Genomic DNA, 17,171 nt, shown 5'->3' with positions numbered 1-17,171 from the left:
GTAAACAAGAATGACGTCTTGTTCCAGCATTGACAGGTCTCCTGCTCGATTGGAACGCCGATTTGTATATAAATGACAGGGCCCCACATGTGGGCCAATATGATGGATTTTAAAAATCATCACATTGCATGAGCCTATGCATGCTATTGGGTATTTCTTTCACTACTGGACTGCGAAGTGTGGCTCCATAAGTGCGAAAATGCTAATAAAAGTGCGCGATTGCATCAAATCATGTTGGTGTCTTCAGAGCACTTATTTTTTGGACTGCGAGGAATAACCCCGCTGAAGACACCGACTCAATTTGATGCAATAGCGCACTTTCATTAGCATTTCCGCACTTGTAAAAACTTCTGCGATAGTCCAATGGTGAAAGAAATGCGCAATATAAAACGAAAAAAAAAACTACAAATTAAACTTTAACACTTCACTTTTGCAAAAAAAAAAAACAAAAAATACTAAAATCACTAGTAAGGCGAGCAAATACCTTTAAACTCTAATATGTGTTGCTTATCTTGACAGATAGGCCTATTTCGTCTGCGACTTACAGACTTCTTCAGTGTCGAGTTGCTTGCCTTACTAGTGATTTTAGTATTTTTTTCTTGCAAAAGTGAAGTGTTAAAGTTCAATTTGTAGTTTTAAACATACTCTAATAATCCCTCCCCTAAATTTAATATAAAAGTGTAATATAAAACGTTTGACTTTTTCTGTGCGCTTTGTTTTCAAGTTGCCCATAAGAGAGAGCGAGACAACACCTACACACGACGCACAGTAAAAGTCAAAAGAACAAAAGAATTTATGGCACGTACAGAGGCTCATGTGGGCTACAGTTAGTGCAACGAACGCAAGTTGCCTGTATTTTCTTTTTTCTCCATGAGCCTCTGTACGTGCCATAAATTCTTTTGTTCTCCTGACTTTTACTGTGCGCCGTGTGTAGGTGCTGTCTCGCTCTCTCTCTCACAGGCAACTTGAAAACAGGGCGCACAGTAAAAGTCAAACGTTTTATAGCATGCATAGAGCTTAGTGACATTTGAACACACGTAGACTAGCATACGCTCGTCATACACAGTTTGTTTTTGTTTTCCTCAAAGAAACTTGCACACGCTTTCCAGACTCATCAAAATGCATATGGAAATATTACCCAATTTGAAAAATTTACACCCAGATTCTGGGTGTTTTTCGAGACAGAGTGCATATTGTTTTCCTCTAAGGTTCACAACTACATCTACTCTAGGGCACCCATACTATTGGGCGTGATAACCACTATAGGCTCATATAGGCCTATTCACATGACGTCTCAAATCAGCTGATCGGGAAGCACTTTTAAAGTTCTTCTATGAAAATGACAGGCCCGTGTTAGCACCGGTCCTCCACCGATGTAAACAAATGCATAGACGGATCTGTCACATGAAAAGGCCTATACACAATGTATTACACATGGATGCATGCAGAGATTAGGTCAACCGGCACAAACTGCGAACATGCCCTCAAGTTTGAGTAGAAGATTCTTACCGTGTGAAATTCAACCCAAATCCAACACATGGGCACCCGGTGGCGGGATTAACGGGTGTGTGCATTTGTTTACATCGCGATGCACCCAAAAGTGCATCCGACTTTGACGGGTGCGTTGAACCGAGGGCGGGCTTTTAAACTTCAACACAAAGCAAGCAGCAGAAAATTTTCCGCGTTTTTCGCGTCTGCTGTTTGTTCTCAAAATCTGCAGATTAGAACCTACTTTTAATCAAAATCGTCTCGAACATCGATGGAATAATCTTCGATAGTTTTAACTAGTTTTGTCCTGTGCGGTGCTGTGATTGTGGTTCATCATGATGGCCAAGGCCAAACTTACGCTCGACTGGAAGAAGCGCGTCAAGTCGGAGTACATGAAAATCCGAGCCAGCAAAAGGCACAAACGGGCGGACGAGGTCAAAACTGCTTGGAACAGGAACCGGTAAGTGCATTTTTTATCTCGAGCAATGGATTTTTATGGATCATTCTAATGACAGGTGGTCCTGCCTCCACCGAATAACATTAAAACAAGAAAGTTTCTTGTACCCGAATGTAAATTATTTTATTTTTACAAATATCCCAGTAAAACCTTCCATCAATCCTACACACATTTCTCCAGGGATGTACGTGATGTATGTTTTTCAAGGAATTATCTCAGAAAATCCTGTAAGATATTATCCAGGAATTTGATTGACTATGTTCACAATGATTATCTTACAAATTTATCTAGATTTATTTTCGAAGATCAAGAATTAGGAATTAAAGCTCCATCTATAGAAATATTTCCCATTTTTTTCAGAAATTCCTGGGCAAATCGCTAGATATAGGCTTTTTTAAATAAATATTTTGAAGGAAACTTAAGATCAATCTTTGGGGTAATTTCTGAAGATATTCGTAAAGAAATTCATGGCTTAAATCTTAAAGCCATCTTAAGCGAAAATTTAGAAGGAATGCCTAAGAAATGCACAAGCCATCTCTTTAATTTGAAAATATTTTTTTGGAAGTGCAGTCGACTCTCCATAACTCGATATACTCTATAACTCAATGGATTTTTCGATCCCTTCATATTTCTATACATTGTGCTTTCCAAAAGTCGATATTTCTATAAATCGATATCTCCACTAGTCGATGTCACGTGAGAGGTAAATTTATCTCCATAACTCGATGTTTGTTTTAAAATTCTTTTCTTTCGGGGAAACTTGGACTAATTCTTATTTGGAGGTGAAGTACTTTTGCATACCCACAGAACACATTTCAATGTTACTGATGCAAATGACACATTTCAATGTTGCTGCACGCAGCATTCCGTGGAAAACCACCATTCTGACGAACAGTGCGCAACACAGCATCATTCTGGTCACCAGCGGGGATTAGTTACTATTCCCGTAAACAGACAATCAACGCCAATCGATCGCTTTCTGAGCGTACCGTCAAACGGGGTGACTTGCAACACATTGTAATTTACAACTAGATTTCGCTATAAAACACAAATTTCAAAAGAAAATAATTTCAAATCGGTGCTTCAATACGTTTGACACACAAGTCAAGTAAGAGTCACTATTAAAGCTGTTATCATAAATATTTTTATACATTAAACATAATTCTTTAAAATGTCTTAAAACTGATACTTGATGGAGGTTCAAAATCGTGAACTAAAGCATGAGATAGATTTAATTTACAAAAGTAATACTCTACATAGTGTTTTTATAACTAATAAGTGATAATATAACGAATTTTATTTTAGAAAATTGTAGCAACAAGTTTTTAATAAAAATCCTTTTTATAAATATGTACCTTTGCGGGATGACTTGCAACTCTTTATTTTCATGCAATTTAGAGTTTTATAAAAGTGAAAAGCTTTTGTGTTAGGTCTACTTTATAATCAAAAGAGTAATAATTCACCAATCAGCAACTATTTGCCAACTTTTTTCAAAGCGTGTTTCGAGATTCTTCTCCAGCAGCCAGATTCCACCATCTTCCAGCATATGACGTCAACTTGCCGGATTTCCGATTCTCCGCCGGGAAAGTCTTAGAACTACTCCAAAAACATTATTGAGCGCATGCATAGAAATGTCAAAAATGATTCGGTGACTTTATCACAAATTTCAACGGATTCTTTCTTTCGCTTCTCGAAGGAAATCGGTTTTGATGTTTTATACTGTGCTTGGCTTACTCATGGTAGGTACATTTATTAATTATTTGGCTCCCGACTATCAGATATTGCAGAAAAGGAGAATCGTTTTACGATCGAACAAATAATTAGATTTCACTCAATCGATCAAATCGTTGCAAATTAATTTCGTTGGTGGTGAAAAGCAGGAGCAGGTCTTACCGTTACCAATTGTTACATTTTCCTGTAATTCCTTCTCAAATTCCATCGCGATTCAACACATTCCTAGAAATAATCGAGTGAACAAATCTTTTTAAGATTCCGCGATTGTCAGTAATCCTATTCTGCTACGCAAACAACATTTTTAGTGCCTTTTGTGGAATCCTACCATGAGGAGCTGGCATAGGTATTTGTTGTTGAAAAGCTCTGCCAAGAATGTGCTAGGACGGAAATTCTGGTTGATGAAATGCACAATTGAATAAATCTAAGAGGAAAAACGGGAATATTTAAGAATACTGGGTTTCATTTAATAAACTGAGAAACTCAGCAAATAATTGTAAATAAACAAATTTCACCGAAAAAGACAGCATTGCATGTGCAGCAAAAACTACTGAAAAAGTCAGCATTTTTTGACAACGACTGAATCTATAGCTTTACGGAGTTTTCGGTAGCATTTTTTTTTACTGAGTTAACTCTGATGTTCAAAAACCCAGTAAAATTTTACCGACTTCGGTAATCAAATCTAAGTGTGCACCATCGTTTATCAAGAGTTGTGCACACGAGCTGGTCATTTCAATAGCTCTGATCTTCAATCGCTCTTCAACAGAGGGTACAATTCCGGTTATGTGGAAAACTGCAAGATTGATAGCAATTCACAAAGGAGGATCCATCAATCAAGTCGAGAACTACAGGGGCATTTCGATACTTTGCTGCCTTGGTAAAGTGTTCGAGAGTGGTGTTCGTAGATATTTATACAATGCCGCAAAACCCTTCATCAGCGAATTCCAGCATGGCTTCGTCGAAAATCGGTCAATAACGACAAAATTGATGGAATATGTCAACACTCTGTTTCCTGCAGTGGAATCACGATGCCAAGTTGACTCTGTGTACGTGGACTTTTCTAAGGCCTTCGACCTGGTTCCGCATAACCTTCTTATGCAAAACTGCGTCATTTGGGCTTCTCGAATTGGATCACTGACTGGCTTAATTCTTATCTCACAGGCATGTTTCTAATCATTTCTCAATCCCTTCTGAAGTTCCACAAGGGAGTGTGCTTGGTCCTCTAATATTCGTCCTGTTTATCACGATCTAGCGAATCGAGTGCCTTCAGGGAAATTGCCGATTCTTTGCCGATGACCTCAAAATGTTCCGAATTATCGCTTTCGCCTTAGACTGTACCTTGCAAAATGGTATCGATCAACTTATGAACTGGTGCTGAGAAAATGGAATGTTCGTCAACATAAAAAAGTGCAAAGTACAGTCGACTCTCCACATCTCGATGTTCTACATCTCGATATCTCTCCCTATGTCGATGATTTCATAAGCCCCTTCAGTCTGCATACATTTTCACTCCCCATATATCGATATCCTCCTTATCTCGATATCTCCATATCTCGATGTGTTTCTGTTGATTATTTGTTCTCAATTTTCTCTCCGTATGTCGATATGATCAATATCAAAGGTTACTAGACCAAAGTTTTGGGATTCAAAACAAATTCGGAGCGCAAAATGACGTTTGTTTGTGTATTACTTTCTTGGCAACGGAGTGTTTTTCAATCTAGTATTCATTAAAGATTTGTTCTCTGTCTCGATCTCTCCCTATCTCGATGGTCCCTTCGATATCGAGATGTGGAGAGGCGACTGTAATCACTTTCACTCGATGTCAAATATAAATGTCACTGTGATGGAGATTAAGTGATCCTGCTTTTAGGGATGAAGTACGCAAAATTTAATTTTGCGGAACCCGGGGCAATAGATAAATTCTAAGACCATGCACTGTGAGTTTTGTTGGAACTCGGAATACAGTTAGAGAGACCACTTCATTGAATGTCTCCACGATTACAAACGTATGAACCATAGTAAAACTATAAGGGTACATCCCTATGGGGTTGTACGAACTGGTGACGTAGGACCACGATGGTTAATTTAACTGAATTTGATGTCGTTCTTGTTGCTCGTTTTGACTTCATACTGTTTTCAGTGCTCGAAACTTTCGTAAATATTTATGCATATAACGATTTGCAGCCAAGTACGTTTAATCATGTCCCAAATATACATTATCTTTATCCGATATATTCGTCATATTTATCTATGAAAATGTGAAATTTCACTTCAGGTTGTATGACCATTTTGAAATTATATTAGTAACCTCCTATGAAATATAAGGTAGCATTGGAAAGAACAGTAGTGATTGAGGCTTGTTCAGCATGCTGAAGCAAAATCAAAGTAATTCTAATTAAAGAATATTTAACAGCAATGTGTCTATAGGAAGTTATTCGAGGATTATAATGAAAGCTTCAGTCATCGCTTTGTTGATTCTATGGTTTGAGAGAAATATTATTCATCGTTTGGCAATGTGATAAATAAAGTCTGAAATATTACTCTGTTAACTCTCTTACACACATTTGGTGGCCCTGAAAAGAGCCAAAGGCTTTGTTAGCTCGGATGCTGTCATAGATGAATCGCACTACAGGATGTTATCAGTTGATTGCCATGGTTAAACGAAGAATTCCCAACGCAAGTGTAGAAATTTGTATAAGTTCTCTGCTTATAAGACGAACCAGGTGAATGTTTCGTGGTGTGGATGGCACACATCAGCAACAGGTATTAGATCACACGGCTGAAGTCGAAATCTGAAAACGTAGCTTAAGTTTGAAATCTTGTGCGATACCACAAGCCGAAAGCTCAATTTGTCTAATAATAGTAGTAATGATGCCTAACGGGCTTGATTCTTGACTGCACCACAGATGAGTTTATCACGAGCCGAAATCTCATAAACCATATGCTGATCAACAGCTCAGCAGGCTCTGGCTACGAAGTGCTCCTCGCTAAGCAGGTTCGGAGAAGCTCTTACCAGCTCGAAAGCAAAAATGGAATGAACCCGAATCCGGCGAAGGAAGCATGCTTTAATTCCTTAGATTAGCAGATGATGCTCCTCCCATTCGTGCTCTTCTCTTCTAGTCGACCAATCTGGAAAATGGGTATGTGCCAATAATGTTTTGGGCTTAGAATTACTTGAAAATTGCGGAAAATGATAATGCGTGAGAAATTGATCAAACATGAATAGTTGGAATGCTTGACATTTACTAAATATTCTCTAGTTAGCTATTGATAATCAATAGTTTTCTTTGGTATGAAAGTGAATTTCTGATTAATGGGTGCCAAAATGATGAAAATTGTTCAATCAGAATTTCTCTTGAAAACCATTCTAAATATGTCGCAATTTTGTTACATGTGATCATTTTCATAATCGAAATGCTCCTCAAATCAAAAACACTGTTGGAAATGCCACTCTAGTTTACAATCGTTGTGAAATGTTGAGCACTCACCCCGACGGCACAGCAGCAGCGTCCAAGAATAGTCTCAAATTGTCGTGCCATCAATTATTCATGACCAATTAAATTTTGTACGAAACTGTGAGATTGATTGAGGAATAAAAGATGTAATAAGGTTGGAAATATTATTCTTTCAACTCTTTTCCACAAATTTGATGGCCCTGACAAGGGCCGATGGCTTTCTTAGCCTCGATGCGGTCACAGGTAAATAGCATTGCGGGATTGATCAGTTGATTGCCATGGTCCGTGGATGGCGCACAACATCAACGGGTAGTGGATCACCGGGCACAAGGCGAAATCAGGAAACGATGCTCACTCTTGAAATCTTGAGCGATTTCATAAATCCGACGCTCGATTCGCTGCTCTTTTCTCTTCGGATCAGCTTCTGGAATTTAGCTCCTAACGGGCTTGCTTCTTGACCACCGACCACCAGACGCTGGATTGCTAGCTTGGAGGTCAGCAGGTGCGGACGTAGCTGCACAGGATCGGAGGAGCTCTTGCCAGCTCGGAAGTCGAAACGGAATGAAACTGGGTCCAACGAAGGAAGCATGCTATATACCCTTAGATTGGCAGATTATGCTCCTCCCATTCGTGCTCTTCTCTTTCTAGTCGACCAATCTGGAAAATGGGTATGTGCCAATAATGAGTTGGACTTAGAATTACTTGATAATTGCGGAAAATGATAATGCGTGAGAATTTGGTCGAACATGAATAGTTGGAAGGGTTGACATTTACTAAATATTCTATAGATAGCTATTGATAATCAATAGTTTTCTTTAGTATGAATTTCTGATTAATGCGTGCCAAAATGATGAAAATTGTTCTATCAGAATTTCTCTTCAAAACCACTCTAAATATGACGCAATTTTGTTACATGTGATAATTTTCATAATCGAAATGCTCCCATAAAATATGACAAATCAAAGACACTGTTGGAAATGCCACTCTAGTTTACATTCGTTGTGAAATGTTGAGCACTCACCTCGACGGCACAGCAAGGCGTCCAAGAATAGTCTCAAATTGTCGTGCCATCAATTATTCATGACAAATTAAATTTTGTACGAAACTGTGAGATTGATTGAGGAATAAAAGATGTAATAAGGTCGGAAATATTAATCTTTCAACTCTTTTCCACAAATTTGATGGCCCTGACAAGGGCCGATGGCTTTCTTAGCCTCGATGCGGTCACAGGTAAATAGCATTGCGAGATTGATCAGTTGATTTCCATGGTCCGTGGATGGCGCACAACAGCAACGGGTAGTGGATCACCGGGCACAAGGCGAAATCTGGAAACGATGCTCACTCTTGAAATCTTGAGCGATTTCATAAGTCCGACGCTCGATTAGCAACATCTCCTCGGACAGCAACTCTGGGGGCTTCTGGTTTCTGGTTCCTAACGGGCTTGCTTCTGGACCACCGATCACGAGTCGAAATCTGGGAGCGCGAATAAATTTGCGGCGGCGATGACGATGGCTTGGACGCGAACTACTGCCGCTCGGAGAAGCGCCCAAGCCATCGTCATCGCCACCGCAAATCAATATTGCGTCTTCCTCTTCCGACGACACAAATTGGACTGTGACGCGGGTACAAACGCAAAGCGAGAATGACTCGCCCGGTCATGTTCACAGTCCGACCGCAAAAAGAAGACTGAGGGAAGAAGCAGGAACCATTTGCTTTTATAGTGGGAAGCGACACCGTCGAAAAGTGCCCCAACGTGATTGGTTGGATAAGAAAGGGGTCAACATTTATCAAATTTTCAATAGTTTAACAACAAAATTCACTTATCGGATATATTACTAACGATGCGTAGATACATTTCTGATCGTATGATACTAAATCGTAATAATTGGTTCATAAACATCTGAGTTATTTCAAAATCTCCCCTAATTTCGTTACATGTCTCATTTTCCGTACTTTTAAAGTGAAATGTTGATTGCCCCGACGGCACAGCAGCAGCGTCCACGAATAGTCAATTATTCATAACAAATTAAATTTTGTATGAAGCTGCGAGATTGATTGAGAAATATAAGATCTAATAAGGTCGGAAATATTATTCCTTCAACTCTTTTCCACAATTTTGATGGTCCTGGCAAGGTCCGATGGCAGATGAATAGCACTGCGGGAAGTTATCACTTGATTGCCATGGTCAAACGGGAAATCCTCAACGCAAACAGCAACGGGTAGTGGATCCACGGGCACGTGTCGAAATCTGGAAACTCGAGCGATTCCGACGCTCGATTAGCAGCAGCTCCTCGGATCAGCAACTCTGGGAGCTTCTGGTATCTGGTTCCTATCGGGCTTGCTTCTTGACCACCGATGCTGAATTTATCACGGGTCGAAATCTGGGAGCGCGTATAAATTTGCGGCGGCGACGACGATGGCTTGGACGCTTCTCCGAGCAGCAGTAGTTTGCCGCTCGGAGAAGCGCCCAAGCCATCGTCATCGCCGCCGCAAATCAATCTTGCGTCTTCCTCTTCCGACGACACAAATTGGACTGTGACGCGGGTGCAAAAGCAAAGCGAGAATGACTCGCCCGACCGTGTTCACAGTTCGACCGCAAAAAGAAGACTGAGGGAAGAAGCAGGGACCCGTTTGCTTTTATAGTGGGAAGCGACACCGTCGAAAAGTGCTCGAACGTGATTGGTTGGATAAGAAAGGGGTCAACATTTATCAAATTTTCAATAGTTTATCAACAAAATTCACTTATCGGATATATTACTAACGATGCGTAGATACATTTCTGATCGAATGATACTAAAATCGTAATAATTGGTTCATAAACAACTGAGTTATTAACGTTCAAAATCTCCCCTAATTTCGTTACATGTCTCATTTTCCGTACTTTTAAAGTGCACCCCAATATAGAAAACAAAGACGTAGTCCTACGTCAAAAAAAGAAGAGTGGTTGTGATTACTGGAATTGAAGAGGTCATTCCTTGATACTCTTATTTCAATAAGCCCTTTCTGGACTGATGGTAATACTTAAAGCAAGAAACCAAGAGTTATGGAATCTGGCAAGTATGCAGGGTGATTCATAATGGAAGGTTAAGCAGAGAATAGTAAAATGAATATAATTTTGAGCAAGACACCTTAAGAATCATGATTGTATAAGGTTGAGCAAATTATAGGAAAAGCCCGTGTGAAATACTCCGTTACACTGAAACTAATGTTGTAGTAATTAAAACCACGGTATGGTTTTTTAAATTACTATTCAGAATTATGTTAAAATTGAACGTGTTTGTCTTCATAAGTACTGCAATATTGTTAAAATCACTATGCGAGCGAAGAATAAATTTTACTATCAAGTTGAGTCAAAAACACTATTTTCCTGCATTGGCGATAAATATAAGATCGTTAATTTTTAATAAACAATGTTGTCATTTTTACCATGTGCATGGTAATTTGAACAACAAAACGTGGTTGTGACGACGAGAGCCCTCCGGCGCTACATCATCAAGATTTACCACAGGGAAGTGAAGGCGTGTCGGCATATGTGTCGGCAGACTGGAATGAACCCTCTACAGTGGAGTAGTGATAAGGTAAGAAAATGTAAACATAATCGAACAAAAAGATCTATTGCAGTATTGAACACATGCAGGTCTAAAATTTCTATAATTCATGCAAATTAAGTTCTTAAATCTATCAATTTGTTCCTAAATTTATTACTATTATGTACAATTGGTTCTGGTGAACAGTGAAAACTATACAGTAAGTGAACTACTTTATTATCACGATAATTTGTTAACTAAATGAATTTGTTCCTATGGACAGCTTTCTTATTAACCTAAATTTGATAAAACCTAAAGGAGAATAGTACGGCAAAACTGATAAAATTGTGAGTAACACTATTGAATTATTTATAAATTGTAAAATCCTAAATTGCAATAAAAATTCTAGCTAAAGCAGTTCCCAAACAACAACTACGAGTTCTGTGGGGCGCTAAGAAAATCAGTTGTAACAAAACCTTTAGAAATTTATCACACTGGAGCGTTCCAGAACAGCAATGGCAGGAGCCGGCATGGATGATTCACAAAGCGAAAGGAGCTGTGCCACTTGCAATCGACCGGATTCAGTCGATGATATGGTTGCTTGTGATTCATGCCAGAAATGGTTTCATTATTCGTGCGCGAAAGTGGATGCTGGCGTCAAGAATCGTGAGTGGTATTGTTCCATCTGTGTGCCCCTGCTGAGAGCTAAATCTGCTGAGATGTCGGAGCAACTCCAAGGTGTTTCTGCTGGTCAAGCCAAGTCCGATGTGGTACCGAACGGACAGTCGATGCTGGCAGTTCCGGAGAAGGAGTCTAAGAAGAGCGGTAAGTCTACAGCAGGTAGTAAGACGTCCAGGAAGTCAAAGAAGACAGTTGGTGAAAAAAGCGTTACATCCAGTGTGCGTGCACGTATGGCTATGGAGCTGAAGGTCCTGGAGGAACAGCAACGTTTCCAGGAAGAGGAGTTAGCGGCGGAGAAGGAGTTGAAAGATTTGCGGTTGAAGCATGAGCAGGAATTGCAAGAAAAGCAAAGGGCATTTGAGACACAGAAGTATAGGAAGCAACAGATCGCAATTAGGAAGCAATCGTTGGAGGAGAAGGTGAAACTGGTGCGGCAAATGTCAGAACGTGGCAGTAGTGCTACGAGCGGCATTACAAGTGTTCCGGATTCGAGGGAGAAAGTAGAGAATTGGCTGGAGATATCAGGACAGCAGACAGAGGGAAAAACTTTGGAATCCACGTCAGCAGTTCGTCCAGCTGTAAATACTGAAGAAGAATCCAGAGGACTATACAATGGCGCCACATCAGCTATTCCCAAGACCAACGTTGGCACTCCCTGCGTGAACAACAGTGACTTGCCGATAAGAACTGTTTTTCTTCCGACGCAAACTGGAACTTTTCCTGTTGTAAGACAACAGTTGGCCGGTATGAACCTGGAGGAAGATGGCAGGCAGGCGGAAGGGAACATCGGGTTCAGGGAATCTAACGTTCATGCGCAAACAGAAACTCGTCCACAGGGTATGTCTAACAACCGTCAAGAAGAGTGTTGGTCCAATAATAGACCTAATACTGGCATTCCAATAGCCGGCGGTGGGCGTCGTGTAGCTTTCGATGTCGAGGATTTTGACGGACCAACGAATCGGCAATTAGCGGCGCGTCAGGTCATGGGTAAGGATCTCCCACCATTTTTGGGTAGACCGGAGGAGTGGCCACTATGGTTCAGCAACTTTCAGCGTTCGACCACTACCTGCGGCTTCTCAGATGACGAAAATCTTATCAGATTGCAACGCTGCTTAAAAGGGGAAGCACTCGACACCGTGAGGAGTAAATTGCTTTGCCCTAGCAGTGTACCTCACGTGATTAGGACGCTGGAAATGCGTTATGGTCGGCCAGGTACGCTGATTCGTGTAATGACGGAACGTATTCGCCAGTTGCCATCGCCCAGGATTAACGATCTGAACAGTATCATCGAGTTCGGATTAGCAGTCGACAGTCTGGTGGAACACTTAAGGAATTCAGGAGAGCAGTCCCATCTGGCAAATCCATCCCTACTTCACGATCTGGTTGCTAAGCTGCCGGTCGACTATCGCATGAAGTGGGCGGCGTATAAAAGTTCTCTACGTCATGCAAACCTTACTGATTTCGGCTGCTTTATGTCCACAATGGTAGAGTTAGCCTACGAGGTTGCAGATGACTTTGTTCCTGTAAAATTCATCAAGACAGTTAATCAGTCGAAGCCCAAGGAGCGAGCGTTTCTGCAGGCACACTCTGAATCTTCTGCACCTGCCAGTAAAGATGTCCCGAGTAGCAGTATTAACGAACGACCGGCAAAGAAAACCTGCGTTGCGTGCAAGGCGGAAGGACACAAAATCGTTGATTGTTCCAGATTCAAGCAGATGAACATCGATGAGCGATTCAAAGTGGTGCAGCTGAACGGGTTATGCAGGACGTGCCTAAATCAGCATGGAAGGTGGCCGTGTAAGTCGTGGAAAGGTTGCGAAATACGAGATTGCCGGATGCGGCATCATACCCTTTTGCACTCCACCAACGGGACAACAAACGTGGCTGTTTTAACCAACCATTTGGGAGAATTCCAATCGCTGGGTGGTCCACTCTTCAGAATCATTCCAGTCACTCTATACGGAAACGGCTGCCAGGTCAACGTCTTCGCATTCATCGATGAAGGATCTCAGCTGACTCTTCTAGAGAATACCGTCGCCGAGAAGCTTGGAGTCGAAGGTCCTATGGAACCACTTGGCCTACAATGGACCGGAAATATCAAGCGGAACGAGTCAAAATCCCGGCGAATCACTATGGAGGTTTCTGGCGCTGGATCAATCAAAAGGTTCCTACTTTCGGACGCTCGGACTGTGGGTAGTCTGCTGCTTCCGTCGCAATCAATGGACTACGGAAACCTGGCGAAGAAATATCCGTACCTGCGAGGATTACCACTTCAAGACTATTCGAACGTATCGCCTAAGATCCTCATCGGTCTTGACAATTTGAAACTCACTATGCCACAGAAGATTAGGGAAGGTGGATGGAAGGACCCAATCGCGGCAAAAAGCCGGCTTGGATGGAGCATCTACGGATGTTCGCAGGCGCCAACGATGTCAGTAATCTGTGGGTTTCATTTTGGAGGATGGACCGATCCGGATCAAGAGCTCAACGAACTAGTTCGCGACTTCTTCACCTTGGAGAGTGCAGGCGTCACAGGTCCACCGCGCCTGTTAGAATCAGAGGAGGACAAAAGAAGCAGAATGCTGTTGGAAACAACGACTCGCAGAGTCCCAACCGGATTCGAAACCGGCCTCTTATGGAAGACCAACGATGTGCGATTTCCGGATAGCCGAGGCATGGCTTCTCGCAGACTTCGTGCACTGGAAAGAAAGCTCGTCAACAAACCCGAGTTACACGAAAATGTCTGTCTTCAAGTTCGACAGTATGTCGAGAAGGGCTATGCTCATGTGGCCACAAAAGAGGAGTTAACGCAGACGCCCCTGGATCAAGCGTGGTATCTGCCATTAGGTGTGCATCAGAACCCAAAGAAGCCGAACAAGGTTCGTCTGACGTGGGATGGAAAAGCAACTGTTCAAGGAGTGTCGCTCAATTCGGCTCTTTTGAAGGGACCGGATATGCTGTCCTCACTACCAGGAGTACTCTGCCACTTTCGCCTGTTCCGCTATGCATTGACAGGCGACATCAAGGAGATGTTCCACCGCATACGTATCCGTGAAGAAGATCGCCAATTCCAGAGGTTTCTGTGGAGAAATGATGTCAGCCAGGATCCCGTCGTGTACGTGATGGATGTTGCGACGTTCGGGTCCACCTGCTCCCCTTGTTCAGCCCAATACGTTAAAAACCTCAACGCTAGCGAGTTTTTAGGGGAGTATCCACGGGCTGCGTACGCAATCAACCATTACCATTACGTGGATGACTACTTAGACAGCTACGAAACACGCGAGGAAGCGATCAAGGTCGGAAAGGAGGTGAAGATGATACATAGCAAAGGCGGGTTCGAGCTGCGCAACTTCCTCTCGAATGACGCCGAGATAACTGCAAGAGTAGGAGCAGAATCCGAGGAGATCGACAAGTCCTTGTCGCTGGACAGGCCAGAAGGTGTTGAGTCGGTACTAGGAATGAGGTGGAATCCCGGAAGTGACTGTTTCACGTACGATCTAACCATGCGTAACAATCTGGCGGATATTGTCAAGGAGGGTCATATACCGACTAAGCGAGAGTTCCTTCGAGTGGTTATGAGCCTTTTTGATCCTCTTGGGCTGATTGCGTTCTTCCTGGTGCACGGGAAAATCCTCATGCAGGACATATGGTCTTTTCGAGCACATTGGGATGACCAGATCAACGAGGACTTGAACTTGCGGTGGATCGAATGGAGCAGTCTTCTGCCTCAGCTTAACACAGTCCAGATTCCCCGTTGTTACTTTCCCAAGGCTGAAGCGGATGTGTATTCCACACTTCAAGTACACGTATTCGTGGACGCTAGCGAGAAGGCTTATTCATGTGCGGTTTATTTCCGCGTTCTAGGACCAGATGGCCCTTTAGTCTCACTCGTTGGCGCGAAATCCATAATGGCGCCACTAAAAATGTTGACGATTCCACGCCTGGAACTTCAAGCCGCTGTCCTGGGAACTCGCCTTCTGAACAGTGTTATTTCCATGCACGGCATTCCAGTTTCGCAACGATTTTTGTGGTCAGATTCGGTGTGTGTACTGTCATGGCTTCAATCGGAACAACGCCGGTACCATCAGTATGTCGGATTCCGTATCAGCGAAATACTTTCGTCCACCGAAGTAAACGAGTGGAGGTGGATACCTTCTGAATTTAATGTGGCAGACGACGTCACTAAATGGGGTTCCGGGCCAAAGATTGATACAAGTAGCCGATGGTTCGTAGGGCCGGAGTTTCTCCAACTGCCGGAAGAAAACTGGCCACGTAGCTGTAGCAACCGTTGGACAACCGAAGAAGAACTTCGCTCCTGCAATGTGCATGTCAACAGGCCTGAACTAGTGGACGTAGCCCGTTTCAGCCGACGGGAACGACTTCATCGTACGATGGCATACGTCCAGCGATTCATACACAACCTTCGGCGATCTCTTCGTGGTGTATGTTTGGAAAAAGGTGCTTTGATGCAACAAGAGCTGAAGAAAGCGGAATAAATTCTCTGGCAGCAGGCGCAGCGAAGATTCTACGGTGTCGAAATCGGACTTCTGCAGGAAACTAGTGGTACACCGGCAGCTCAACACGCTGGTCACTCAACACTGTGGCCGTTCATGGACCAGAACGGAGTGGTACGCAAGCGAAGTCGTCTTGCGGCAGCTTCTTGGATAGCGGACGAAGTTAAATACCCTGTGATTCTGCCAAGAGAGCACCCGATTAGCTTCCTTCTAACGGATTGGTTCCACCGTCGCTTCCGCCATGCCAACCGGGAAACATTCGTCAACGAGATGCGGCAACAGTTTGAAATCCCAAAGCTGCGATCACTAGTAGCAAAGGTATCCCAAAGTTGTATGGAGTGTCGTATCCGCCGAGCCATGCCTCATTCGCCGCCAAAGGCACCGTTACCCGAAGTGCGACTCACGCCCTACGTACGTCCATTCACCTTTTTTGGCGTAGATTACTTTGGACCTGTATTTATGAAAACGGGACGTAGCAATGCCAAACGGTGGATAGCATTATTCACATGCCTAAATATACGGGCCGTGCATATGGAGGTGGTGCATAGTTTGACAACAGAATCTTGTGTCATGGCAGTCCGACGGTTTGTCTCCAGGCGAGGTTCTCCGGCGGAAATATATTCGGACAACGGGACGAACTTCCATGGAGCAGAGAATCAACTGAAGCGAGAAATCGAGGAGCGTAATCATCGTCTAGCAACAGTATTCACCAATTCTTGCACACGCTGGATGTTCAATCCTCCTGGTGCCCCACATATGGGAGGGGTGTGGGAAAGGATGGTCCGTTCCGTAAAGGCTGCGATCGGGACTATTCTGGAGACTCAACGTCGACCGGATGACGAAGTATTGGAGACGGTGATACTTGAAGCGGAGGCAATGATCAATAGTCGTCCGCTGACATATATTCCACTCGATTTCGCGGATCAGGAAGCCCTAAGCCCTAACCATTTCCTGCTTGGAAGCTCCAGCGGGGTGAAACAGTTACCGGTCGAGCCTGTAGATTACCGGTCAACTCTGAGAAGTGGATGGAAGCTCGCGCAGTATCTGGTGGACGGTTTTTGGAAGCGTTGGCTAAAAGAGTATCTGCCAGTGATTTCGCGGCGTTCGAAATGGTGTGCCGAAGTGAGAGAGTTGAAGAAAGGAGATTTGGTGTTCGTAGTGGACGGAATGATCAGGAACCAATGGCTAATAGGAAAGGTAGAACATGTTGTGTGCGGTACAGATGGACGAGTACGTCAAGCATGGGTGCAGACGGCGACCGGAGTACTTCGCAGGCCGGTGGTGAAGCTGGCCTTAATCGACGTCATGGAGGAACGTA

The 17,171-nt window shown here is 43.0% G+C and overlaps 1 protein-coding gene across 2 annotated transcripts in view; it reads left to right on the top strand.

Moving 5' to 3' along the window:
* The first annotated feature begins 1,614 nt into the window (after nt 1-1,614).
* The window catches only part of LOC5577466 (histone-lysine N-methyltransferase E(z)), a 29,379-nt gene continuing 13,822 nt past the window's right edge, over nt 1,615-17,171 (top strand). For both annotated transcript variants that reach the window (XM_001663344.2, XM_021854812.1), the window contains exon 1: nt 1,615-1,948. In XM_001663344.2, coding sequence (XP_001663394.2) covers nt 1,824-1,948 — 125 coding nt within the window. In that variant the 5' untranslated portion in view covers nt 1,615-1,823. The remainder of the gene's footprint in view (nt 1,949-17,171) is intronic.

Source organism: Aedes aegypti, chromosome 3 (assembly GCF_002204515.2).
Source record: "Aedes aegypti strain LVP_AGWG chromosome 3, AaegL5.0 Primary Assembly, whole genome shotgun sequence".
NCBI lineage: Eukaryota > Metazoa > Arthropoda > Insecta > Diptera > Culicidae > Aedes > Aedes aegypti.
This window is presented reverse-complemented; position numbering and strand designations above follow the sequence as displayed.